This window comes from Miscanthus floridulus, chromosome 13 (genome assembly GCF_019320115.1).
Source record: "Miscanthus floridulus cultivar M001 chromosome 13, ASM1932011v1, whole genome shotgun sequence".
In the NCBI taxonomy this organism is placed as follows: Eukaryota; Viridiplantae; Streptophyta; class Magnoliopsida; order Poales; family Poaceae; genus Miscanthus; species Miscanthus floridulus.
The window spans coordinates 29,973,872-30,000,927 of NC_089592.1; the positions used below are offsets into that span (position 1 = coordinate 29,973,872).

A 27,056-nucleotide genomic window follows, 5' to 3' on the forward strand; every position below is an offset into this window, starting at 1 on the left:
CTCTTGATGGTTGTTTCAAATTCATTGTGTATGCCCTTGATAAATGATTTGAAAGTTGCAAACACATCACTGTTGTCCACTAGAAAGAATGCCCAAGTGTATCTTATATAGTCATCCACTATCACAAAGTCATATTTGTTTCCACCAATGCTAGTGTATTATGTTGGCCCAAACAAATTCATGTGCAATAACTCAAATGCTTTGCTAGTGCTCATTATGCTCTTCTTAGGATGGGTGTTTCCAACTTGTTTGCCTGCTTGACAAGAGCTACAAAGTTTATCCTTCTCAAATAACACATCTTTCAAACCTCTAACTAGATCATGCTTAATCAATCTATTCAATTATTTCATTCCAACATGACCAAGCCTTCTATGCCATAACCAACCCATACTAGACTTAGTGAACAAGCATGTTAACAATTGAGCTTCACTAGCATTGAAATCAACCAAGTATAGATTCTCATATCTAAAGCCTTTGAAGATCAAATTAGAGCCATCTACATTTATGATCTCTACATCATCAACCCCAAATATGCATTTGAATCCAAGATAACACAATTGAGCCACGGATAGCAAATTGAAGTTCAATTTCTCAACTAGCAACACATTGGAAATGATCATGTCATTGGATATTGCAATCTTACCAAGCCCTTTGACCTTGCCTTTGCCATTGTCACCAAATGTGATACTACCATAACCATCATTGCCATTGGTATTGATTGAGTTGAACATTCTTGCATCGCTGGTCATGTGTTGAGTGCACCCACTATCAAGAACCCAATACCTTCCTCTAGCTTTATAATTGACCTACAAAAGAAGATCAATTCCTTTTAGGTACCCAAATTTGCTTGGGTCCTTGAAGGTTAGTTACTAAGCTCTTTGGTGCCCAAATGGCTTTGTTCTTTGAACCCACAATTGGTGTACCAACAAACTTAGACTTCACACCATTTGCACCCTTGGTAAGCAAATAGCAAGAATCAAACTTAATTGAGGATACATTAGTATTCTTGTTCTTTTTTTTGTAATATTGCTCTACATGCCTAGCTTGCTTGCATCTATTGCAAAACCGACCATTGCCCTTCACAAAACTAGTCTTATGAGTTGCAAAGTCTGCCTTGCCTTTCTTGGGGGTGTAGCCCAATCCCTCTTTGTTTAGAGAAAACCTTTGGCTACCCAAGCACTTTAGTAAGCGGGCCTTACCACCATAGGCATTGCCTAAGGCATGAGTGAGCTCATTTACCACCTTTTTAAGGGTCTCATTCTCAACCATTAGTGAGGCATCACAAGTGAAATCATAACTACTAGATGAGCTAGAAGTAGAAGTACTACAAGAGGGGTTAGTGGGAGCAGCAATGATAGGCTTATAGAAAGATTCATCAATTATGTCACAAGTTAAGCCCACATCACATGTTACAACATGCTCTTTCTCATTTTGCTCATTTAGTAGAGAGGAATAAGCTTTTTCAAGCTTAGTGTGAGCCTTGCCAAGCTTCTCATGGGCATTCTCTAACCTCTCATGAGATGCATTGAGCTCATTAAAGGCTTGCTTAAGGGCTTTTAGTTCCATACACAAGCTTTTGCATTCCCTTCTCTTAATGTCAAAATATTCCTTAGCATCATCTAACATGTCAAGTAGTTCATCCTTAGTTAGTTCATCATCATCATCACTATCATTTTCATTTTTATCATGTTCCTCATCATCACACTCATCATCGGATTGTACCTTAGTGGCCTTAGCCATAAAGCATGTTGATGGAGTGCCGAAGAGAGAAGGCTTCTCATCTATGGTAATGCTTGCAAGAGCCTTCTTCTTGGTGGTCTTATCATCATCACTATCATCGTCATCACTTAAGAAAGAATCGCTATCCCAAGTGACCACATATGAACCACCCTTCTTCTTCTTCTTGAAGGTCATCTTGTCCTTCTTCTCTTTCTTTTCCTTCTTGTCCTTCTTCTTGCTCTTCTTGTCATCATCATCATTATCGCTATTGTAAGGGCATTGAGCAATAAGATGATCCTTGCTTTCACACTTGAAGTACCTTCTTGATTCTTTCTTGTTCTTGGATGAAGACTTCTTCCTTCTAGCACAATAGCCCTTCTTCACCATGAACTTGGCAAATCTATTCACAAATAGAACCATCTTCTCATCATCATCATCATCATCCCAAGAGAATTAGCCTTCATCTTCACTTGATGTGTCTTGCTTGGCCTTGCCCTTAGATGATGTGGCTTTGAATGCCACATTCTTATTCTTCTCATCCTTCTTCTCATCTTTCTTCTCCTTATTTTCTTCCTTTTCATCATCATCTCTATAAGTATCATCGGTCATCACATCACCCAATACTTGGTTTGGTGTCATGGTGTCCAAACCACTCCTCACTAGAATTGTGACCAATGTGCCAAATCTCGATGGTAAGCATCTCTAGAACTTGTGGGAGAAGTCCTTGTCCTTCTCTTCTTCTCTAAGTGCTTTGAGATCATTGACAAGCACTTGACGCCTATGGAACATCTCTGGCACACTCTCATCTTTCATTTTGAAGCTTGCAAAGTTCTCCCTGAGAATGTATGCCTTTGCACCCTTCATGGCTTGAGTGCCCTCAAATGATTCCTCCAACTTCTTCCATGCCTCATGAGCCATCTCAATGTTCTTGATTTGCTCAAATGTTCTCTCATCCAAAGCATCATGAATGGCACTAAGTGCAATGTCATTGTTTTGGAGCAATACTTCTTCGGCGGTGGTGGGAGCTTCAGCATTGGTAATTTCAATCTTGGTTTCCACCACCTTCCAAACCTTTCTATTGATTGACTTGATGTAGGTGGTCATCTTTGCCTTCCAATAAGGATAATTTGAGCCATCAAATTGGGGTGGCTTCTTGATGTTGTTGATTTGAGCCATTTTGACACCGAATGTTGTTAAGCTTCAAATCAAGGTGACCACGGCTCTGATACCACTTAAAAGGTCCTAATGGCTAGAGGGGGGTAAATATCCTATTAAAAAATCTAAACAACACTAAGCTAAATGGCTAGACAAATATGAGATGAAGCAAGTTTTGCGCTAGCCTACTAAAAATGTAAGCCACCTACCACAATTCTAGTAGCTATAATCTCTATGTCACACACAAAGGGCAAAGTCACTACCTCTAAGTTAGTGAGCTCTCAAAGACTAACTAAAGAGCCTCACTAACCGCTAACAAGACACAAGCTAGCTCTCAAAACTAATTACACTAAAGAGCTTAGCTACACAAGGAAAGTAATGCAAGAGAGGTAGAGATGATATACCACCTGTGGCAAGTGATCAATCACAATGAATACCAAGAATACCAAGGAGATAATGATGACACAATCAATTTTTCCTCTAAGGTTCACTTGTTGCTTGTTGGCAAGCTAGTCCCCTGTTGTGACTGACTCACTCACTTTGAGGTTCATGTGCTAATAGGCATCACATGTCTAACCCACAACTGGGTGCCACACAACCAACACAAGATGAGGATCCACAAGCCACGTGCAATCCACTAGAGTTGCCTTTGGCACTCTACTAGGGAAGGCACAAGAACCCCTCATAATCATAATGACCAGAGATAGAGACAATCACCTTCCTTAGCTCGATGATCCACCAATCACTAGGGCCATCTAGGTGTCGACTAAACACCAAGAGTAACAAGATATCCACCAGCCCAAATCACCCAACTAGTGCCACAAGATGCTAGACCACTAAGCAATGCACTAGAGGCTCTCCAATCTCACTCAAGATGATCAAATCAAGTGTGCAAGTGAGTGGAGTGGTGTGCTCAGCTCTCAAAGGGTGTATACAGCTATTAGAAGTGCCAAGAGGGTGGCCAAGGCCAGCCACCACCTCTATTTATAAGCCCACAAGCAAATAGAGTCGTTACCCTTTAGAGCCAGCTTATGCGAGGTCACTAGACACGGCAGTGGTGGCACCGCCCTAGGGGTGGTGGTGCCCCCCAATGATCAAATCCAATGGCTAGTTTGACTGGCCATGGTCACCAGACAAGGTGGCGGTGGCACCGAAACATGGCACGGCGGTGCCATTCCAGGCCAACCCCCCATTTTCCATAGCCTCTGGAAAAATGGGGTGGTGCACCATCACAGGGGTGGTGGTGCACGCGGCGGTGCTCACTACTGGTTCCCCCAACCTCTGGATAAAAACAGTGGTGGCACCGGATAGGCTAGGGCGGTGCACCGTCGTGCACATGGTGGTGCACACCACCACTGGCAGTGCTAGCACTAACACTAGCTTCTCGACCAAGGCAAAGTGGTCACCGCCATAGTGGTGATGGTGCACTGGACAGGGGGTGTTGGTGCCCCCAAAGGTAGCACCTCATCCCCTACTTCGCCTCCTTCAACTCCTTTGTAAATGAGCCAACACCATAAGTGTTTCACCATCACATGCAAGTATGTTATCATTTTCACAATCATTTTTCAAAGGTTAATCACTTTCTCACTGATTGTGCACTAGGCCTAAAATGTATATGCAAGTTTTCCAACACCTAGTGGCACTAGATGATCAAGTTGTCCAATAAGAGCTTCCCTCTTAATAGTATGACCATCTATCCTAAATGTGATCACACTTTCTATAGTGTCTTGATCACCGAAAACAAAATGGCCCTATGGATATCACCTTTGCCTTGAGCCCATTTTGTTTTTCTCTTTCTTCTTTTCCAAATTCTGGAGCTTGATCATCACATGTGTTCACACCATCACCATGATCTTCATGTCATGTGGCCATCTCCATCCATGAGTGCCACCTAGCTCCTTCGCTTGGGTTGGACCAACATATCTCACATCCACACTTAGAGCATAGGGTTAGTCCAAATAGGTTTCATCAATTAGGCAAAACCAAACTAGGGCTTTCACCAAGTTTTATGCTTATCGATCCATAGGGTCAGAGTCCCGGGGGATTTGGGTAGTTTCTTTATACACGGGCGTGGTGCTTTGGTATACAGGGACCTTCGGATATGATTGTGCTCCGCAGTTGAGGGGTAGGCGGTAGGTGGTGATAGTCCTACCCATCCCATGTAATCCCCCATGTTCGGGTACAATGTCGGAGTTCATAAATGCCTCTCGTGATTGCTAGGCAAACCAGTGCATGGAGGTCTCCCCATCCATCTGTATGCTTAGAGCTTAGTCTTAACCATGTATTTGTATCAACAATGCAACACCCTCGGTATTACGCCCTAAACAAACTACTAAATCATGTCATGAGCATCATGTTTATGTGATAATGTATGTGATGGAATGTGTAGATAACATTTTTGTAACTTTAGATGATCAATAAAAATGTTAAATGATAAGCTATTCCATAACTCATATGTAACAATTAGGGTTTAAAATTATTTTTTATTAAACAAAAATGCTATAGAACATATATGTGGCGCTAAATAAAGTTTAGAATATGAACTTTGTAGATGACAATGAAATATTTGCCTGTGGACAAATAACAGTGCTAGCCAACATTTCTAATAGCCTAGAAATGCAATTTAGAATCAAGTTCAGCTCAAAAATTTGGAATATTTTCAAGTATGTTGATAGCTAGACAATGCAATGTTTGGTGATTTATTTTGTAAAATTGAGTTAGCAGGTGGTGTCATGTTTTAGCTCGGGTTGGTAGCCTCATATCCCCTCTAGAGCATGGTGAAGATGGTTTAGGTTCCACAGCAACCGTTTAGTTTTTATAGGCACTTTAAAATTCATGCAAGACGTGATTTTGGGCTAGTTCACTGGGTGAGAACGATCACCACGTCTCGGGGGCGTGACGTGGCCATGCCTACTCGCTCTGCGTGTGCATGCGCGCTACGCGCGTGTCTGGCTACAACTGCCCTGGCCTAGCCGCCACTGGCTCTGCCGCGTGGAGCCGCTACTGTTGATCGCATGGCTGGGCGATGTTGCAGCCTACTTCGCCGCGTTGCCGCACCGTCGATCCACCCCACGCCATGACACAACTGCTACCAGTGTCATTGCCTCATCGTCATGTATGCGCCTTCCTCCACCTCTGTGCCACTGCCAGCCTAGTTCAATGCCACCACTGTCGCACGCACGTGGTTGAGCTTGTCGTCGCCTTGTCATTTATGGCACTATGGCCACATGGACCATGCCGATCATGGAAGCACATGCTTGTCTGTTGCGTCTGCGTGCATGTTGCACCTAGAGCATGTCGGCGACGTTCCACCAAGGTGAGACCAAGATGAGCCCACTTGCCGCCTCATCTCTCTCTCTCTCCCTCTATTGCTGCCATCGAGCCGCACCATACAATTGGCCACCAAGTGATCACTTCCATTTAACTCAGCACATCTGTGGCTACACCATCAAGTTCTCTCGCTGCCTGACCCCACCCAGCCATGAAGAAGGCACTACCAAGCTCCAATTTGGCACTTTTCCTACCACCGTGCTAATAAGGCTATGTCCGACCGTGGATGAGGGTAGTCCTCCTTACCGTCCCTCCTGAGCCAATCCACCTGCACCACTAGCTTTGCCTTGCCTCCCTCTCCACCTTGCGCACACCAGTGGAACCGCTACTGCCTCCCCATTGCCGCTAACGATTAAGGACCATCTAGGCAAAATAGTGTAACCAAGCTAAGCCCCGTTGGCCACAGGACACAACCTTTTACACCCACCAATACCCATACATATCCCTACCCTATCTCCATTTTTTCTTTCATCATTTTATTATGAGAGTAATAATAATCCCCTATTGTGAGCAACGGCAGGTTACTCACGCTACCGATGACCTAAGCATAGCATCTACTCGAACCTACACTAGTAAGACTCTTAGGATAGGTATATCTATGCTTATGGTTTCCATAAAATTCCTATAACATAAATGCACAACACATATATATACGGTGAATTATAAAATAGAGGTTATGCACCGGGGCTTGCCTTGGGTAGGCGCGGTGTCAGCTGAGTCAGTCAGTGGCAGCTTCGGGACCTCCTCCTACACGAGAATCTCCTCCTCATACTCCTCAACAATCTCCTTGAACTCGTGATCGCCGGTGGTCACGATCTCTGGCAACTCGTTCTCTACATGCATGTGATGATGATGCAACACTTAGCATTTAGACAACAACTCTTAAAATAAGAATACGCATACTAATCTACTAAGATAGCTCTAATGACTAAGATACTAAGCTAACTATCATTTTCATCAAGCAAAGTGTTGGGTTCAACTAAAAAACCCTTAGCTCGGCAATTTAATGATATATCTTTATTTCTACTAGTGATTTAATGTATATTGAAACAAAGAGCATTTAACAACTCTAATGCTTAGTCTATTCTAAAGCTACAAAAATTACAATGAGAACATAATAATACAATGAAACTGCTGTAAAAATTTCAGGATCAAAACTATCATCAATTCACCACAAAAATTCCTACAATAATTAACTTAATATTATTAAGCATTCTCAAATGATTTAATAGCTCCTAATGTCAACACATACAAACATGAACTAAATACACCAATAGATAGAGCATAATTTTAGGAACCTAACAAAATTTGTTTCACAATTTTTGGACACCTACAGTGATTTTATATTAATTACCAAAGATCAGCTTGGACACCTACGTGATTTTAGGAACCTAACCTAACTGGCTAGCGAGGAAGCATCAGTAGACTACCGTGGACCTAGCCGAGCTGACGGTTGGGGTGGAGGATGATGGAGGAGGTGTGGCCACGTGTGGCCAAGCCATGCAGCGGTGCACCATGGTGGCACGGTCACATCAATGGCAACGGGGAGGCAGCAATGGTTCCACTAGCGTGGGCAAGGTGAAGAGGGAGGCAAGACGAAGCTAGTGGTGCAGGTGAGATGACTCAGGTGGGACGCGGCCTTATCGGCACGGCGGCAGGGAAAAGCACCAAATTGGAGCTTGGTAGTGCCTTCTTCATGGCTCGGTGGGGTCGGGCAGCGAAAGAACTTGATGTAGCCATAGATGTGCTGAAATAAATGGAAGTGATCACCCGGTGGCCAATTGGATGGCGCGGCTCGACGGAGGCAACAGAGGGAGAGAGAGAGAGAGATGAGGCGGCAAGTGGGCTCGTCTTAGTCTCATCTTGGCGGGACATGGCCAGCATGATCTAAGTGCGACATGCGCACAGACGTAATGGACAAGCATGTGCGTCCACGACCAGCATGGCTCGCGCAACCACAGTGCCATAAATGATAAGGCGACGGCGAGCTCAACCACGTGTGTGCGGTAGTGGTGGCATCGAACTGGGCTGGTGGTAGCACAGAGGTGCAGAGGGACACGCGGACATGACGGTGAGGCGATGGCACCGGTAGCAGCTGCACGGTGCAGCAGCACGGCGAGGCACGGTGTAGCAGCTGCGTCATGGCACGGTGCAGCAGCACGGCGAGGCAGGTTGCAGCGTCGCCCGGCCGTGCGAGCAGCAGTTGTGGCTCCACGCAGTAGAGCCAGTGGTGGCTAGGCTAGGGCAGTCACAGCCGAACACGCGCAGTGCATGTGCGTGCGCAGAGTGAGCAGGCGTGGCGACGTCATGCCCCCGAGACGTGGTGACCGCGCTCACCCAGTGAACTAACTTGAAATCACGTCTTGCATGAATTTTAAAGCGCCAATAAAAACTAAATGGTTGTTCTGGAACCTAAATCATCTTCACCATGCTCCAGAGGGGATATGAGGCTACCAACCCGAGCTAAAACATGACACCACCTCCTAACTCGATTTCACAAAATAAATCACCAAACATTGCATTGTCTAGCAGTCAACATACTTGAAAATATTCCAAATTTTTTAGCTGAACTTGATTCCAAATTACATTTCTAGGCTATTAGAAATGTTGGCTAGCACTGTTATTTTTCCACGGCAAGTATTTCATTGTCATCTACAAAGTTCATATTCCAAACTTTATTTAGCGCCACATATATGTTCTATAGCATTTTTGTTCAATAAAAATAGTTTTAAACCCTAATTGATACATATGAGTTATAGAATAGCTTATCATTTAACATTTTTATTGATCATCTGAAGTTACAAAAATGTTATCTACACATTCCATCACATACATTATCACATAAACATGATGCTCATGACATGATTTAGTAGTTTGTTTAGGGCGTAACACCGAGGGTGTTACAGAACATCTGCTATTCTTAGCATAACTACTTTAGGACATGCCTGCTCCAGTCTAGGAATATTCTTTTATTCTTTATTCTATCTTTTTCATTTATCCTTGAGATTGGCTTGTGGGTGCATCACACTATCCAAATATTTATCTTGGCTTACCCCTGTTATGAGCATTAGTCTAATATACAGTCATATTATCTTGTCCATGCACCAATTAGATACTTTTATATCATGCCTTCCTTTGTAAAAATATAAATTAACGATACCATAAATACTTCCAGGTGAAATGCTACAATGGTATATCCGTGCGCTTGTGGATTCTTTCGCATACGTTAAGAAAAACTAACAATGGCCTCTAGAGGAGCTTTCTTTCATTTGTTTGCTAGTGAAGCAAGGATTATCCTTGATAAAATCCTTGAAAACACTCCTTGCATCGGCATTCATGATGAACTCCTCAAGGAAGAAGAGGAATTATTTCCCAAGCAAGAAGAGAAAGTTTTTATAGCCAAATCACAACCACTCCAATCCTAAGATTTAGCTATCAATCATAAACCACCAATACCCCCAAAACCCAAATCCTCTAAAGGAAGAAGAAATTCAACCTTTTGGGATTTCCTTTTGAAATCGAGAATGACTTTTTCTTTAAGTCACAAAAAAAAGAATGACATTTTCTTTGATACTGATTTTGGGAACACCTTGAACTCTCATCTCCAAAAGAGACCTTCAAGGAAACATAATTCAAATCCTCTCAATAATTGATCTCTTAGAAAGCCTCCCAAATCAATATCATCTCATACCTTGAATTCCAATGTGGGATATTAGGAAAAATCCAAGGATGGAATGTCAAGTGAACTCATAGAAGGAGAACCAAGTTATTTAGAAGCCATTTCTTTCCTCTCCCCTTCTATGCCAGCATTTGATGTCTCACCCGAATCTACCTCTAAACCCATCCTTGACCCCAATGATCCCCCTTATGCTCCTCCTCCTGAGTCTTATGATGATCCTATCATTGACTCTAGGAATCCATTAAGACACCCAAGGCATGGGAGTCATGAAGGCTACAAATCTGACTAAGAATAGTAACGACAATGGCTAGAGCATATCAAGAATTCATGTGGCACTGTAAGTAAAGAATGATTGGATGAGGCTGAAGCTTCAAGGGGTGAACTTATGTCAATCTCTCTAACAACCATGACCTATCTAAATCTTGAGGAGGATTTGGATTGTCATAAGAAAGAAAGTGCTCACCCTCTCCTTGAAACAAAAGATTTTATTAATAAACATGAGAGTTATTTCTTGAACATCCCATCAAATCCATGCTCACATAAGAAATATCCTAAATCGATCTGTCTCTCTACCATCATCCATAAGATCTATAACCCCTTCATGCTTCCTGTTCCTAAAATTTTTGTAGGGTTAGTTGTAGATGCGTTTGTTTATCATAAATATTGCAAATCTCAGAGTTATTTTGGCATGAGTTTTGCAGACAAGTCCGCGAAGGTTGGTGTTGAAGGGGAAATCACTTCACCAACATAAGACACAATTCGAAGGTTTCCCAAGGACAAGCTTTTGTCCTAAAACAAGCACTTCCAGAAGATAACCTGAGCTTTCATCATTTGCTCTAATAAAATTTGTTCTTTCTAAAAAATAAAATAGATTTGTTTTTATAAAAAAAGAAGAGACTTTGTAAAATGAGCTTAAGGATATAATTGTAGAATTGTTCCTTTGGGTATTTTTGTCACTAACCATTTTAGGTCCAAGCAAAAAGAATGAAGGGTAGAAACACAAGGTAAATCCATCCAAACATCATGCCACAAATGAAGCACATTCAAAGGAAAATTCCACCACCTAAACTTGGTTTTGCTCATCTTAAAATGTTGCAAAATTCAAGTGTGGGGGAGTGGATTTCTCTAAGTACATCATGACATGCTTCATTGCTTATTTTTGTTTTGGTTGTCTCTAAACCTTGCTTTCTCTTTATGCCTTGATCATCTTACTAAGTCACAAAAACTAATAATAATAAATATTTAATAAAATACAAAATTAAAAAAAAAAGAGAATGCTCCTTTGATTCACCATACATGTTCTTGTTTCTATTTGAATGAATCTCTCTATTCTTTCAAGCTTCATTGTTCTATTATAAATATGCTTTGGTTTGGGAGTATTGCGTAGACGACTTCCATAGGCTTTTTAAATTAAGCATGGTGCTTAGGTTAAATAGTCCTTTCTTAATCAAATAAGACATGGTGGCAAACTTGATTTTATTGAATCAAAATATACTTTTATAGAATTTAGTTGTACATCTGGGCTAACCCCTGTACGAAGATTTCAAAATTTTGGTGGGTATGTCACGAGATCATTCATGGAGACAAATCATGATTTGAGAAATGAAACAATGAGTGGAGCAGAAGATCCACAAAAGAAAGAGCAAAAAAATATGGCATGACAAAAGGATGAGAAAGGAGTGCAATCTAGGAGACCAGATACTCGTGAACAACTCAGGATACGAGGCTAGCCGAGCAAGGAAAGCTTCAAGCAGAAGAAAAGGACTATCACAAGTAGTCTACCCTTCATCACATGGTGATGTTACAAATGTAACATCTTAAGGTAAATGTTCATTATTTAAAAAAGCTTTTCCTTGATTCTGGTATGCACATAAATAAAGAATCAAACATGTTTGAGTTATATCTTTGCTTGATCCAACCCAACTGACTCAACATATCTTCTTCTATAAGTTCATTCATAGCACCACTTTCTTGATCTCATAGTGTTAACCAAATAAGCTGAAATGTTCCACATTCTATCTCTGGTAGATGATGTCATAATCATGTAAAGTTTGATACATTATGTCATAATAAGTAAGTTGGACAACCCCTTCGTAGGTTAAGCAACTCAATCCTTTTGGCTAAATATATTCAAATGCTATATTCATGCTCAACTCATCTTTTTGATCTTATCACCCATGTTATATGAATAATAAAGACACATAACAATCAAGCTTATCCAGTACAATGTGCCTAAGGCTAGAGAAAAATGAATAAATTTTTAGTTCTGCTGGTGTTCTTCCACCAATAGAACCCATACACTTGATCTCTACATTGTCTTTACGACCAAAATACACTTTAAGCAAAGTGTGCGGGTCGGTTGCCTCCCCATGGAATCAGACTATGCTGTAGGTCCTGCTTTAATCGTCATGCAGTTGGTTTGCACGAAGTCAATGTTGTGTGCGTAACTTAGCTTTTTTTTTTTTTTGTTATAAAGGGCTCACTAGCACACTAATAACAATACTAGACAAGATGGAACTGGCTAACTAAACTAACACTTGAGTAAACCTGCTTCATATACGTGCCGAAGATCGATACTGATACTATTTAATTCATCGGATGGCAGTTTATTTTTTTCAGTAGCATACGACGACATAATAATTCTTTGATGTTTTGTATTATAATATTGCATTTTGATGATGCATTTTCTGATGTTTTTTTTAGTTTGTACTGATAAATACTGTAATATTTTTAAGAAATACTACCGTTGCGATGCACGGGTAATTTTGCTATTAATCATGATCACGAGATATGCATGCCCGCGCGGGTCACTACTGGAAACTCGCATTCCTCTATGTGTGCAAAAACACATAGAAAAATACAAATACCGTCAGAAAATTTTTTTTCTAATGGTGTAACCTCAGAAAAATATACACGAAAATATAATGATTGAAAAATTCAATTGTTATGTGTGCTCGCCGTCAGAAACAATTTTTCTGTAGGTGTTACACGTATAGAAAAATTATGTTAACCCAGATTAAATTTAAATGTTATGTGCGTTAATCCTCACAGAAAAAAGAAAAACCCGACAGAAAAATGATTTTTCTGTCGATGTTGTCCCGATAGAGTCGTAGAGGTACACTCACAAAAAAAATTATTTTCCTGTCGGTCTCCGTTAACGCACAGAAAAATAACAGACCACTGATAGAAAAAAAACACTTAACCATGCAGCAAATTGGATACAATAATTATATAGAAACAGAATAGTAGTAACAACATATTAAATATGGACTGTCCATACTGTAATTTCATCACAACATAATAGATAGCATATATATAAAGATCCAAATGTTCAGCACATTCATTAATGGCATCCGGGGTACATATAGATGATGTCCAAATGGTCCGGCATCAATACATTCAAAAGCATTACCATCTCATCTCAGCAGTTCAAGTCTCAGTCAAGATGAGTAAAGTACTAGCATGCATCATTGAGTCATATTATAGCTAAAACTAAAGCTAACAGATTAGAGCCACCTACTAGTTAATGTGCAAAAGCAAAACTCTACAAAAGAAGAAGCCACCATCACATCCATATTTTGTAACTAAACACAACCATCACATTATCGATGCATTATCGTCATTGTTGTCGGAACCTTGATTGTTGTCAACGTTTGCAGCATGAAGATCCCCATTGGTGTGGCCAACATCATTACCATTGTTGGCAGATTCTGAGGCGGCATGAGAAGACCCAGTTGCCTGAATATGAACAAAGTTATAGTAAGTGGAATTGTCTCCCAACAATATAACACTTTTAGCAAAGCCTCTAAATTGGACAAGGTTACAACAGTAAGTGAAATTGGACAAGGTTTAAAGTATTCAAATTGCTGGTTTTCAAGGTGTGAAACATTACAAACCAACGTAAGGCCACTTCCTCACTGCAATAGCCATGCAAATTCACTGCAGTAGCTATACAACAATCAGCATGAGGCCACTTCCTCACTGTTGCACTGTGTGTTGATATTCTAAATAGTACCCCACAAAATACTAATCAGTTTCTACTTCCTTTTCATATTAAAATCTCTAAGTGATGGATCTGACAGCTACAAAACATGTTGATAGTGGAATGAAGATATACTCACAATTGCTTGCATAGCGGACAAGTGTCGTAACGCTTCTTCTGGTACAACCCTTCTTGTCTCCTGGTAAAGGTTCTACAAGTGTATTGCAAGCACAAATATTTCAGATTCAAATCATTAGATAATTCACAGATAATATTTGTAAACAGAACAATGTGTTCTTGGTTAAAATGTACTTGAAACAAAGGTGATAGTCAATAACACCTCGCACCAAATTCAAACTAACTAATAGTAGTTTCTACATGACATGAAGAAATTCAACACAAAAGATTATGCCAACAAGCCTACAAGAGTAACTAATCATGGAGCAAAAATGACATGATAGGAAGGCATATAGTCAGGCACACGATCTATGCAGCTAGTTTTCTTTGTGGTTCCTCTAATATCTAACTTTTTCTAAGTTTTTTTTCTACAGTACAGAACCAAAAATCAGCAATTCTTGCATACTCTAGCCAGGTCAGTACCTTTCATCTTGTCAATATACTGTGCTGCAAGCATGGCTGCATATGTGAATTACACATCAGTCATCACAGACTGCTTTAACCTTCATGCTAGCTGCCAAAAAAGATTGTGAACCCACAAATGTAAATTAATAATAACATCAATTAAGTTATATAGATATTGCACTATAATCAAGTTAAACGAACTAGAGGGAATTGTAATCAGGAAAGAACTAACTTTATGATAAGACTCAGTTCATTCTATCAAAGAACAGAGGTTAACTCTTAGGTCACAAGCCCGTTTGATTTAAATTGAAGGCCATCTACTGAGAAATAGCAAGGATTATCAGCTGACCAATGAGTTCATCATTTCCTAGGTTAAAGAAATTATTTCACACAGAACACACAACAGCAGTGACATGCTTGAGTTGATAGGCAGTAAATTCATGTATAGCATACAAGCTGCTATGCAATGCATGATCAATCAGGGAATTATATAAGCACGTGGAAAAGCACCTGTTGATGTCAAGGTTCAGGGAATTGAAGTGCAAAAATTTAGAATACACTCTTATTGTATCTTTTCGATGTAATGACGGTGAATTAATAAAATCCTTCCTTTATCAAAAAATATTGCAAAGATATAAACCAAGTGTGCGCAATTAAAGAAGAAAAGTAAGTGGTTAAATGCATACCTGTACATGAAGCACTGTGAAGAACATAGATTCTGCGTAATAACAACCGGAAAAGGTTCATATGTAGTTGCTCTAGAAAAAACAAATAAGTACATATTGTAAATGACGGCAGTTGCTGAATCGAAGTTAGAAACAACAATTAGCTAAGTGATACAGGATAGCAGCATAAGCACCAGAAAAAACACAAAGGTTCACTCCCATTACACATGTTATATCTTCAATACTATTTCTCAATTAATATCTAATGATTGACCTGTATATATTCTCGTCCTATAAGAAAATATCTCAGGGATTAGTTCAGATCAGATCTGTTCTGATTGTGAATATAAATAGCCAAATAGATTAAATTAGGGTTTCGAAGCTTAGTTTTGCACAAAAGGGAGGGAAGAGAATTAGAGAAGGACAGGTATACCCGGTGCCGTGGGTGCTCTTCACCGGCAAAGGGCTCAACGAAGACTTGCACGGCTGGAAGAGGGGTTCACCTCGGCCACCGGAAGGAGGTTGCGCTCGGAGCTGTAGATTCGGATACCAGGGCGGGGAGGGGCAGCGCCTGGAAGAGGAGGGACGGCACGCCGGGCCGAGCGCCGCACGTTAAGGGCTGCTCCCTAGAGGAGCAGCAGTTGGTTGCAGAGAACGACATCGAACTGGCGGCGAAGCTCCTTGGTGCGGCAGGAGGCAGATCTGGGGGCGGCAGGCGGCGCGGACCTAGGGCGGCGGGCGGTGGCCATGGATCTGGGGTGGCTAGCGGCAGCCTGCGAGCGCCGGATGTGGAGATGGGGCAGCGGGCCTAGAGCTGCGAGACCTAGGAGCGACGGGAGTGCGGGCGTGGTCTCGGGCGGGTGCGGGCGGCGCGTTTGGGATAGGGATGGGCGGCCGCGTCTGGAGATTGATTTAGGGGGTTTTGTGTTTTTTTTTCACAGTCTTTTCTATTCCACACCGCGCCAATACCAAAAGTCAGGCGCTAATGCCGAAAACAGGGCGCCAAAGCGAAATCCACACGTGGGACTTATTTTTTCTGTGCGTACATAATTTTAATCTATGTATAATATAAAAATTGACAGAATAATTGTAGTTTTTATGTGCGTGTATATAGTTTTTCTGTGAGTTTTGAAAAGACCGATAGAATAATGGCAATTTTTTGTGTGTATTGACACGCACAGAAAAATCACGCGATTTTTCTGTGGGTTTTCAAATATTTCTGTCGGGATTTTTGAAACTCACACCTTAATTACCAATTTTTCTGTGTGTATAGAGAAAAATGCATAGAAAAATTCATCACTTGTCCTTACACACCATATAGTATGGCGAGGTAGCCAAGCCACGCAATTATGATTATGATAGACCATGCATGCACACACACGCACGTGCAAGAAGATGGATTATGGCCATGTTTAGTTTATCCAAAATCCAAACTTTGGCACTATGCAAAAAGAAGATTCTCCGTCACATCAAACTTACGGTACATACATGGAGTACTAAATGTTGATGAAATCAAAAACTAATTGCACAGTTTGGTTGTACTCTACGAGACGAACGTTTTGAGCCTAATTAGTCAACGATTGAACAATTATTACCAAATAAAAACAAAATGCTATGTACAGTGCTACCGAATTCAGTCGGCGCCGAATCCGACCGGAACTAAACGCGGCCTATATTTGTCCATTGTCCTTGCTCTCATGCTGCCCCTGCTGCCGCGTCGTTGGCACAGAGATCCTGGTAGGCGAAGAGCTGGTAGGGTGGTCTATCGGCGGCCAGGCACTGGTGGAGGAAGAACTTGCGCACCGTGACGGACAGATCCGAGGTGATCTGGATGATCTCCACCATGTTGGGGCGCCAGTCGGGCTTGTCGCTGGACCCGTCGGACACCAGCAGCATCCTGCACGGCATGGTGGCCAAGCACTCGTGGCGCCTGCCGAAGATGTCGAGGTCGCCTGGCTCGAAGTAGTCGTAGTCGGCGCCCAGCCAGCCCCATGACTCCAGGTCCCCGACCTCCAAGACGCTGCGCCCGTCCGCGCTGCTCAGCTTCAGAGAGATTCGGGCGTCCGTGCCGGCCCCCTCCACCGCCGCCGTCTTGACGACGAGCCCGTAAAGGCATTGCGCTGCGGCTGCAGCGGTGGTGGTGTTTGAGTCGCAGCAGCAGGGGTGGTTGGGCATTGGCGCCAGCAACAACCGGTGTGGAGACATCCCTCGCAGTCGCAGCAGCGACAGCAGCAGTGAGAGCGGCGAGGGTGATGAGGACAATAGCGGGAAGCTTCGTGGCAGCCGTTGGCCGGCGGGTGATGAGCATCATCGAAGGTGGACTCACTATGTAAAAAATAGTTTACAGCAACAGGATGAATTTTTTTGCAGAGGTGGTTGGTGACGTAGTCGTCCCTATAGTGACGTGTTTGGGATCCATGAGAGCAGCTGTCTTTATAAATTGTACAGTAGGTGCGGCTGGTGATACGAGCCGCCCCTATAAATGAGTCGATTTGTAGGAACGGCTCACTTACCGGCCACCTCTGATGTTACTATTTATAGGAGCGCCTCAATCATAAGTCGCCCCTATAAATACATAAACTTCATTTAAAATAAAGAATCGTGTGTGTGGGTTTGCTTACAGATGGCGTTGTTTTGTTTCGGTGTAGACAACCAGAGTTCGGCTGGTATAAAAAAACAACGGCAGGTAACTGTTGCTGGTATGGCCTACAGTACCTTGTGTGGGACCAGCAGCCGGAAGCAGCCAGCTGAGTACCAGCCGAACAGGCATCTACAGTACCTTGTGTGGTTGAAATGTTGTTGATGTGACATCGTCTAGTTGGAAACAGCAAGCAAGTCGGTGAAGGATGTCGACATCCTACAGCCATTCCTCCCTCAGATGCTCCGCGTCACAGCGCCAACAGCACAAATGGGTCCACCTCCCTCACATGCTTCCAGATGAGGATGTCGACATTCTAAAGCCATAGCAGGTGCCGCCCAGGATTTTTTTAATCCGGCGCTGGCAGTCCAGCTGCCGCGCGAGCGCGCGCTCCGTTTCTAAAATCCCGCAGCGTCGTCCACAATTTTGCCAATCCGGCACTTACCCCACTATGCAGCTACCATACGAGCGCGCACTCAGCTTCCAAATCCTGTGTCCAAAATTATGATGTCGTCTAAGCGTGTCGGGGCCTTTAAGAAGAGACCCACAGTTTCTTCTCCAACCACGCCGACGCCACTACACCAGGCGAAGCTCTGCCAGGTTTGAACCTCACCACCGCAGCTGCCGAGAGGAGCTCGGTGGCAACGGTGGCTCACCGTCGCTGCCGTCGTCGACCGCGCTGCCAGGAGGAGCTCAGTCGCAGCGATAGACCGAGCCATTGCCGTTCATCTTCTCCAACTCCGATGTCATCGCCATCCTCTCCGAGCTGTAGCCGTACCCGAGGAGCCAAGGATCCGTCGCCGTCCTTGTCAGGTTGGCTGGTCGTGTGATGTAGCCATGCGTCAGCTTCACCTTCACCGACCATGACTGCTTCCTCTTCACCGCGCAGCAGCATCCTGTGGACGAGCTAACCCTGTCTTCTTCTGCCAGCCTGAGCCTTCCTTGTCATCGGCATGGCTTCGAGCAAGAGCGGAGTTTGGACTAGCTCCGCCCGCAGGCACTACATCAAAAAGGGTTTTTAGGGGCGGTTGTAGACCATTTGTAGGGGCGGTTTGTCCAGCTACCCCTACGCAAGGGTCTCTATAAATCATGCATTTATAGGAGCAGTTCCCAGGCCGCCCCTACAGATCGATTTGTAGGGACGGCTGGTGTTTCTAGCCGCCCCTACAAATCGATTTGTAGGGGGCGGGTCGTATTACCAGCCGTCCCTAAAAATAGATTTGTAGGGGCGGCTTGTATTACCAGCCGCCCCTACAAACAGGTATTTGTAGGGCGGTTCAATCTAGAACCGCCCCTACAGTACGTTTTTCTGCCCAAAAAATCAAATTTACAATTCAAAATCGCATTGCCGAACATGCCACGACCAACGTTCCGAACCACGTTCGCATTGCCGAACACCCCGTGACCAACATTTCGAACCGCTTTCGCGTTGCCGAATGCCCCGCGACCAGCGTTTCGAACTGCGTTCGCGTTGCCGAACGCCCCGCGACCACAACTACAAGCACAAGAGTATTCTATAAACTACAATTATAAGTCCAATTCACAAGAATATATACAATCCATCATTAAATATATAAATTTCATACACATTGTTATCAACGTCCTAGAGCTAGTCTTTCAGTCTCACGAAGGTGTTGGTACTGAGGATTTGTACCTAACTCAGACTCTCGGTCATGGTAGGTGCCTCTGACGTGTACAATCTGGTCTAATATGAAGTTGCAAAGGTCGCCGACGAGCTCTAAGAGTTGGTCATCCTTATATGGGTCTCTTTTCATTTATTTCTCTTCTCTCCACTACAAGAGAACAAGTTTTGGTTTAGTATTTTATACCATTTACGAAGTTTTTATACTACGGGTGAAGAGGTTCAAACTTACCCTTAAGGAGTGTCTCCTGTAGGCACCGGTGTTACTCATTATAGAACATATATAGTATCCACAATGTACACTCCCAGGCTTCTGCTTGGGGCACTGTGTGTTTTGCATATGAAAATGTTAAGTAATGCTTTTAACAGTTATGTAATGGAGTACTGAAGAAGTAAGTTACACTTACCGCACATAGTATTTTTATAGCCAGCTTTTCCTTCCTTGCTGGATCATGCCTTCCATGATGATTAGTGACATAGAACCTAAATGCCCTGTTCGAATTATTTTAGCAAATACAACTTGTTAGTATCCAAAAGTGAACGTTACAAGTATGTATACAAACATATAAGCTAATGAGGATTGTCGATATGTATACGTCTTGAGAATCGATATGAAGTCTTTGTATGTCGCCGGGTCCTTATCTAATGAATCAAAGACCCATGCCATGCTCCTCCCGACATCGATGGCTATACAAATCCAGTGGTTGTTGCATGGATTTAATCATAGAACTAGATAAGCTCTTTTGCATCGAATAAAATATATCGAACAAAGCTTTAAGATAGAGTTGAGCTTACTCGAAGTTGTATGGTAGCCATATAGTAGAGTGTTGTTGGAGATTTTTGAAAGCCAGGGCAATGTATGCCGTAACCTTAAGGGACTCTTCCCTTAGTTTCGCCGTATGGATGTGCTCTTTCTCCCGAAGAGTCTTTGCAGCAGCTAGCTCTTTGGCATCAAGTGTCCACCGTTTAGGGTAATTAAAATTTGTTTGGGCTATAGCTTGAGGGTCCACATACCCAACTTTTACACTTGCCATTTGTTTGACAATGTGCACTTGCATTCTACAAATCACGGCGTGGGTTAGTTACAATAAAATTCAAAGATTACATTCATATCATATCAAGAGGACAAGGACTTATAGGCACCACGTGTGAATTAGATTCATCTCTATTTCTCCCAGGTGAAAGCATGTTTGCATGTCATTAAAGTCAAAGATAATTTTCCCGGCTGGGCTTCCAAATGTGCCGGTGGGAAAGCATGCTTGTATGATATCTATGCTCGTTGGGAGAACACGCAAGTACCAATCATGGAACCTTCTCATTCCAAGTGGTAGGCGCTGGATGTCCCAGTTTGGTAGGAAGGGCTTGCCTCTTTCATATGTTTTCGGGCAATCCTTTGACCATTTGATGGTATCAACATTTGGATACTGCTTTGCAATTTGGTAGAGTTTGCTAGTGACGGCCTCCTCAGAACCCCGTGATGGGACTTTTTTAACTTGGTTCTCATGCTTGAACTGGTCATGGGAATACCACTTGGACACCGACGAGACGTCTTTGATCATAACATAAACTGGCATTATGGTGATTGGATGCTTCTTTTGAAGTTCCCATTCAGGCACGTCCTCATCTTCTTGTGTTGCAGCTTCTTTAGGAGGCACTCGTTGTTCATGTATCGGCTATGCTGGTTGAGAAGACTATGGTATCTCATGATGCACTTGCTCGGTACGAGCTGGAGAAGGTTGTGGCATCTCATCAGGCACATGCTCGCTAGGAGGCGGGGAAGAATGTGGCATCTCAGGAATGTGGGGGTCACGAGATGGTGAAAATATCTCCCCGACCTCAACAACTCGCTCCAAATTTGGGAGAGGGTGAGGCGGCGAAGAAGCAGTCAATATAATGTCCCGTTTATGCTAGAGGATGAACTGCCCCATAATGTCTCTGAGTAACACTAGCCCCTCAGGAGTTGCGTAGTCTATCCTCCACTACATGAAATCGGGCTTCACTGTATGCACCTCGACCCTAGTGTAGTCCAAAGGTATCTTATTATTGTGGTGTAAGCCACCAGAAGGATGTGCCACACCCGTTGCCACCTCCATCATAGTGTTCTACCAGCCGCTGAGAAACACCAAGGTGCAACTAGTTGGTTCCCGTATGCGGTCGACTGGGGTTGTGGCTGCAGTGGAACCTTGGCTGCTAGGAACTTTCGGAGGGCTGCCAACTAATGTCAGTTCTCCCGGCGGCATCTCTAATATTTGTGGCTCCGTAGACAGTCCTTGCTCCTCCAGCGCCTTCGCAACTAGAGCCTTCACTTAGAGCTCAAGACTAGTCTCCCAGTCTCGGCCATGTTTCTTGTACATGTGTCTGTCCTCTTCGAATCCTTGCTTCTAGGTCATCCTTTTCCATAGCCCCCTGGTGCGGCCCATGTGCTCCTTGTTTCCCAAGCCAAGGCTAAGCTTGTCCCTCTCTCTGGAAGGATTGAATGAGCCCTTCTCCTTGTCTTCAGCATATTTCAGTATCCTTGATACCGCCTCTTGAGTCTCTGGCTTATCAAACTTAAGATTACTGTCGGATGATTCTGTACTCCTCGCATATATCTAGTTCCTTGAGCGTACCTTTAAATTCGTCACATCGATATTCCCAACAGCTGCAGCCTCTTCGTCCATCTTCCTAAACTGTTCTTCCTTGGCATAGTAGCCAACGGGGCCTAGATGATGGTGGTGTTTGTTCCCCTTCGCCGGCTCGGTGTTACGGGCACTGAGCTCTAATGCCTCTGGTGAAGTCTTCTTTGCCACGAGCTCCTCCCATTGACTAAGAGTTATTTTACCGAACTCGTTGAAGGGAGTTAACCCCTTTTGGATATATTTCGTGTTGAGCTCCGACCTCCAACGTCGGAATGACTCTCCCATCATTCTGACAGCATTTTTTTTACCAATTCATGCTTACCCTCCGGAAATCTAAAATTGACCTTCAGTTGCCTATCCCATAGTGCATTCTTTGTGTTCTCTGGTGCCTCTTTCCAGTTAGGGATTGTTGGGTTCAATTTATCTCTTACTAGGGCCCCGATCGCATTATAGAATTTTCCTCTTAATTCCTTTAGCTCAAGGATCTCCCCTGTTGGCCCGACCTCCATTATCACATAGCATGCCTTATCTGGATATAGATTTCCTTTTATATCCCCTCGTTTCCTCTTAGGTTTGGTAGTCGTGGTTGTGTCTTGAGTTTGTGGAGCAGAGGTATCGTGATCCATCTCTGTGGCTGTTGCCACTGCTCTCCTTTCATCTACTCCGTCTTGTCCAGCGAGATGTCGCGGACGTCGACGTCATCTTTTTCGAGTTTCAAGAGGGACCTGTATATCAAAAAAAGTAAGAGGTAAATAGATCTCCAGTTGATTTTGTGTCTCCACCACAAATTCATGTAGGTCACTCAGCTCTTGCTTACCAATCGTCTTCTATGAGATCTTCGAAAAGAAGTAACACATGCAGGTGATGGCCATTTTCAAGAACTCTGGCTTTATAGCCCTGATTACAATAGGTAGAAACACTGTCAGCATCACATGGCAATCGTGAGCCTTGCAGTGTGTTATTGACAAGTCCTTCATTGACACTAGCTTCTTCACATTTGCTGAAAACCCAGTCGGGACTTTGATCCCCCTTAGGAAAGTGCATATAGCTCTCTTCTCGTCTGGTGTTAGGTTGAAGCACGCCATGGGCAGAGTGTATTTTCCATTAGCCTCAGGTATCGGGTGAAGCTGTGGCATCACGTTTAGCTACACCATGTCTTTCCGTACTTTCAGACCACCATTTGACTTGCCTATGTCCATCAAGGTAGCAATGAGACTCTCAAAGACATTCTTCTGCACGTGCATAGCATCAATGGCATGGGGGACCACCAAGTCTGGCCAATAAGGTAGATACTGAAAGAAGATCGATTGTTTCTTGAAAGGTACTCCTTCGACATGAGGTGTGCTTCTATCTCTGTTCGTCCCATCCAGATTCTTCTTTCCATAGACGACGCGTATGTTTTTCACCATTCTGTATACGTGTTCTCCGTTATGACGTCTCTCCGGAGAGGGTTCAATCTTTGGGGCGTTGTCATAAAATCTAAAGAACAATTTGCTGCGGTACTTATGACTTGTCTTTAAGAAGCGTCGATTCCTTAGGTAAACTATCTTTTTGGATGCATCTAGGTATACCCATGTAGTACCATCCAAGCAAACCAAGCATCCTGTCTTTCCTTTAATCTGTCCAGACAAAGCAAACAGCGCGGGGTAATCATTGGTAGTAACAAATATTATTGCTCTACATATGAAGTCCTCCTTTCGGAATGCATCGTACATCTACTCCCCATGCCTCCATAGCCTCTCCATTTCTTGCATCAAAGGCTCAAGGAACACGTCTATATCAATGCCTGGTTGTTTAGGGCTAAAAATAAGAATAGTGAGGAGAAGGTACTTTCTCTTCTAACACAACCATGTTGGGATGTTGTACATGGTCAAGATCACTGGGCATGTGCTGTGGTCGCTCATCCTCTCATTGAAGGGATTCATTCCATCAGTGCTCAAGCCAAATCGTATATTCCTTGGGTCATCACTAAATTCTTTGTGCTTCTCATCAAACCTTTGCCACTGACTATAATTAGTCGGGTGTGCAATCTTATCATCATCCACCTTGCGCTCATCATCCCACCATGTCATGAGTGTGGCTTCTTTAGGGTTTAGGAAGATATGTCTCAAGTGGTCGGTCACTGGCAGGTACCACGTTACCAAGACAGGAATTCTTCTCTACTTTGTATCGTTGCCTAATGGAGTGTCCTCTGGGGGTTGAGATTCTTGTACCACCTTTTTTGTACCCTTCTTATTTCTCTTTTTTCCCGTGGAGGCTTTGTCTCCACCATAAAGGTCATTGTTCTTGTACCGGCTGGCCCCACACCGGGGACATTTATCTAGTGACTTGAACGTTTCGCCACGAAAAAGTATACAGTGGTTGGGGCATGCATGGATTTTTTTCAACCCCTATTGTCAATGGACTTATGACCTTCTTTGCTTGGTATGTGTTGGTGGGAACTGAGTTTAGTTGTGGCAGCACCCATGACAAGAGATGCAATAGATCATTGAAACTACAGTCTGACCAGCTGTACTTAGCCTTCAGGATGAGCAGCTCAAGCACAAAACATAGCAATATCCAATGTGTCGGACAACCCTTTTCAACACCATACACAGTCTCCTTCGATGCTTTTGTCACCCTTTCCAAATTTTCTAGACATTTCAGGCTATTTAGTAAAATCTCTAGTCCAAGGGCTCGAATCATGTCCTCCAAATCATCTTCATCCCCGACACGTGCTCCACCATCATTATTGGCACCACCTTCGTCGTTACCATCCCAACCACTAGCATCACCACCTTGTTCATTGCCAAACTCGAAATCCATTCGTGCATCAAGCTCTGCTGAATATTGGGACAGGGATTCTATGGTTTCGTCGTCGTATTCCTCCTCAACCTCATTGTTAACAATAACCGTTTCACCATGATGAATCCACACTGTGTAGTCCTCAACAAATCCTCGCATAATCAAATGTGATCTGATGATAGTCACATCTGTCCATGTCATACGGTTCTTGCAATCTTTACATGGGCAAATAATTATATCCTTATTCTCTTTCAATGTCATTGCATGCTTCTTTGCGGCTTCAATAAATTTATCCACCTCTTCACGGAAATCTGCCTTGAACCTTAACGAACCATACATCCAAGAGTTCATGTACTCCATCTTTTACAACAACAACAAAATAAACATTAAAGGACTACTTATTCAGATATATATATAAATGAAACAAATTAATAATTACTTGAGAATAATTGTATATACTTCAGATATATATAAATATAAATCTAATATAATTACATGAAGCATACAAACACACCATGGCAAAGGAAAATTAATTAATGGCCCATTTATCCATAAATAATTAAAATACATAATTATTGATTACAATAAACAATTTCAAAGACAACAATTAGCAACAATTATACTTTACCCAATATCTTTCATACAAACCCTAGTCCAATTTCATCACACATAAATTTACAAAAACGAAATTAATAAAAAAAACCAAACCCTATATCTAGATCCACATGCACATGAAACATCCATAAAACTAACTAATTGTTCACTAAAATCAAGAAACATGGACCAAATAAGGGTATGATCTTGTTCCCATCCCTAATTACCCTAGTACATTTAAAACTTGGGTCTAATTGCTTCATAAGTAGCTCAAGCATCATAGAAGAGAGAGAGAAAAAACTCTAATTACTCACTAACCAACCATTAAAACTTCAAAAAATAGTATGGAATAGCATTTTCTTACCTTCTATAACCTTTCCACCAAAGGATTTAAGACCAAAACCTTCTCCCCTTAGTAGAACAGTTTTTGGGAGGTGCCCAAGGCCTCCCCACCTTTTTTCACGGGTTGGAGTGAGTGACCCAAGGAGGAAGAAGGTGCTGCATATGTTTTATATAGGGGGCATTTGTAGGGGCGGCTGGTGATTGAGCTGCCCCTACAAATCGGAGCTATAAATATGGGGCCATTTGTAGGGGCGGCTCAATCACCAGCCGCCCCTACAAATAGCATTTTCAGGGGCGGCTGGTGATTAAGTCACCCCTACAAATCAGACCCCATTTATAGGGGTGGCTCGTAATAACAGCCGCCCCTGCTGTTCCATTTGTAGGGGCGGCTGGTGTCTGGGTAACCGAGCATGCCACTGTAGTGGCGGCTCCATCACCAGCCGCCCCTAAAAAAATCGAACCGTTGCTAAAAATCATTTTTTACGTGGTGAGGGGTTTGAGCAGGTGTGCACCGCCGACGAATAGTACTCGATATCATATTTACTATGTACATGATGGGCTATAATAGAACTAATCAAGGCTGCACTTTTTGCTTGTAGAAGTGATGGAGAACTTGAAGATGGCTACAGACGAGGCCAATGATCTTATTAGATGTGTATGTATATGGGTGTGATTGTATTAGTTCATCAATCGTGTATGGGATTGTTGGTTGTTTTTTCAGTATGTACAATGGTGTGATTATTGTATGCCACGTGGATCTCTCTTTGAATTGTAAATTTAAATTTTTTTTGCAAAAAAATGTACTGTAGGGGCGGTTCAAGAACCGTCCCTACAAACATGTATTATAGGAGCGGCTGGTACTACAGCTGCCCCTACAAATCGGTCTAGGAACCGTCCTTATAAATACATGATTTGTAGAGACGTTTGGATAAGGGCGGCTGGGCAAACCACCTCTAAAAAGCCTCTAGAACTGCTCCTACAAAAAGTTTATGTAGTAGTGACTATACCTTGTTGTGATCGAGCTGAGTGTCAAGGATGGTAGTCCTGAACTCCTGATATATGTGGGGCAGGGCTTATTGTTCATAGCTGCAGTGCGTGACACGGACACGGGTGGGTAGAATGTGTGGCAGGCGCGCGATGAAAAATCTCAATCTCGCTTCAATTCTTGTTGTTGTCTAGATGCTATCTCATGCATCGCCAATAATCGCGATCGTGAGACAATTCCTAACCCAGCCTTGGATCGACCGAGGCAGCCAGGCTCCCGTTAGCCATGCTGAACACGTGCAAATATATATGACATGTTTGGTTGCTTGTTATCTCTCCTGA

General features: G+C 43.0%; 1 protein-coding gene across 1 annotated transcript; it reads right to left on the minus strand.

Annotated features, from left to right (window-relative positions):
* Nucleotides 1–16,807: 16,807 nt before the first annotated feature.
* LOC136499667 (PLAT domain-containing protein 3-like) lies at nucleotides 16,808–17,287 on the minus strand. Its single transcript, XM_066495238.1, has one exon. It carries the CDS (start codon nucleotides 17,285–17,287, stop codon nucleotides 16,808–16,810), a length of 480 nt encoding a protein of 159 aa, XP_066351335.1.
* Between the last annotated feature and the right edge of the window lie 9,769 nt (nucleotides 17,288–27,056).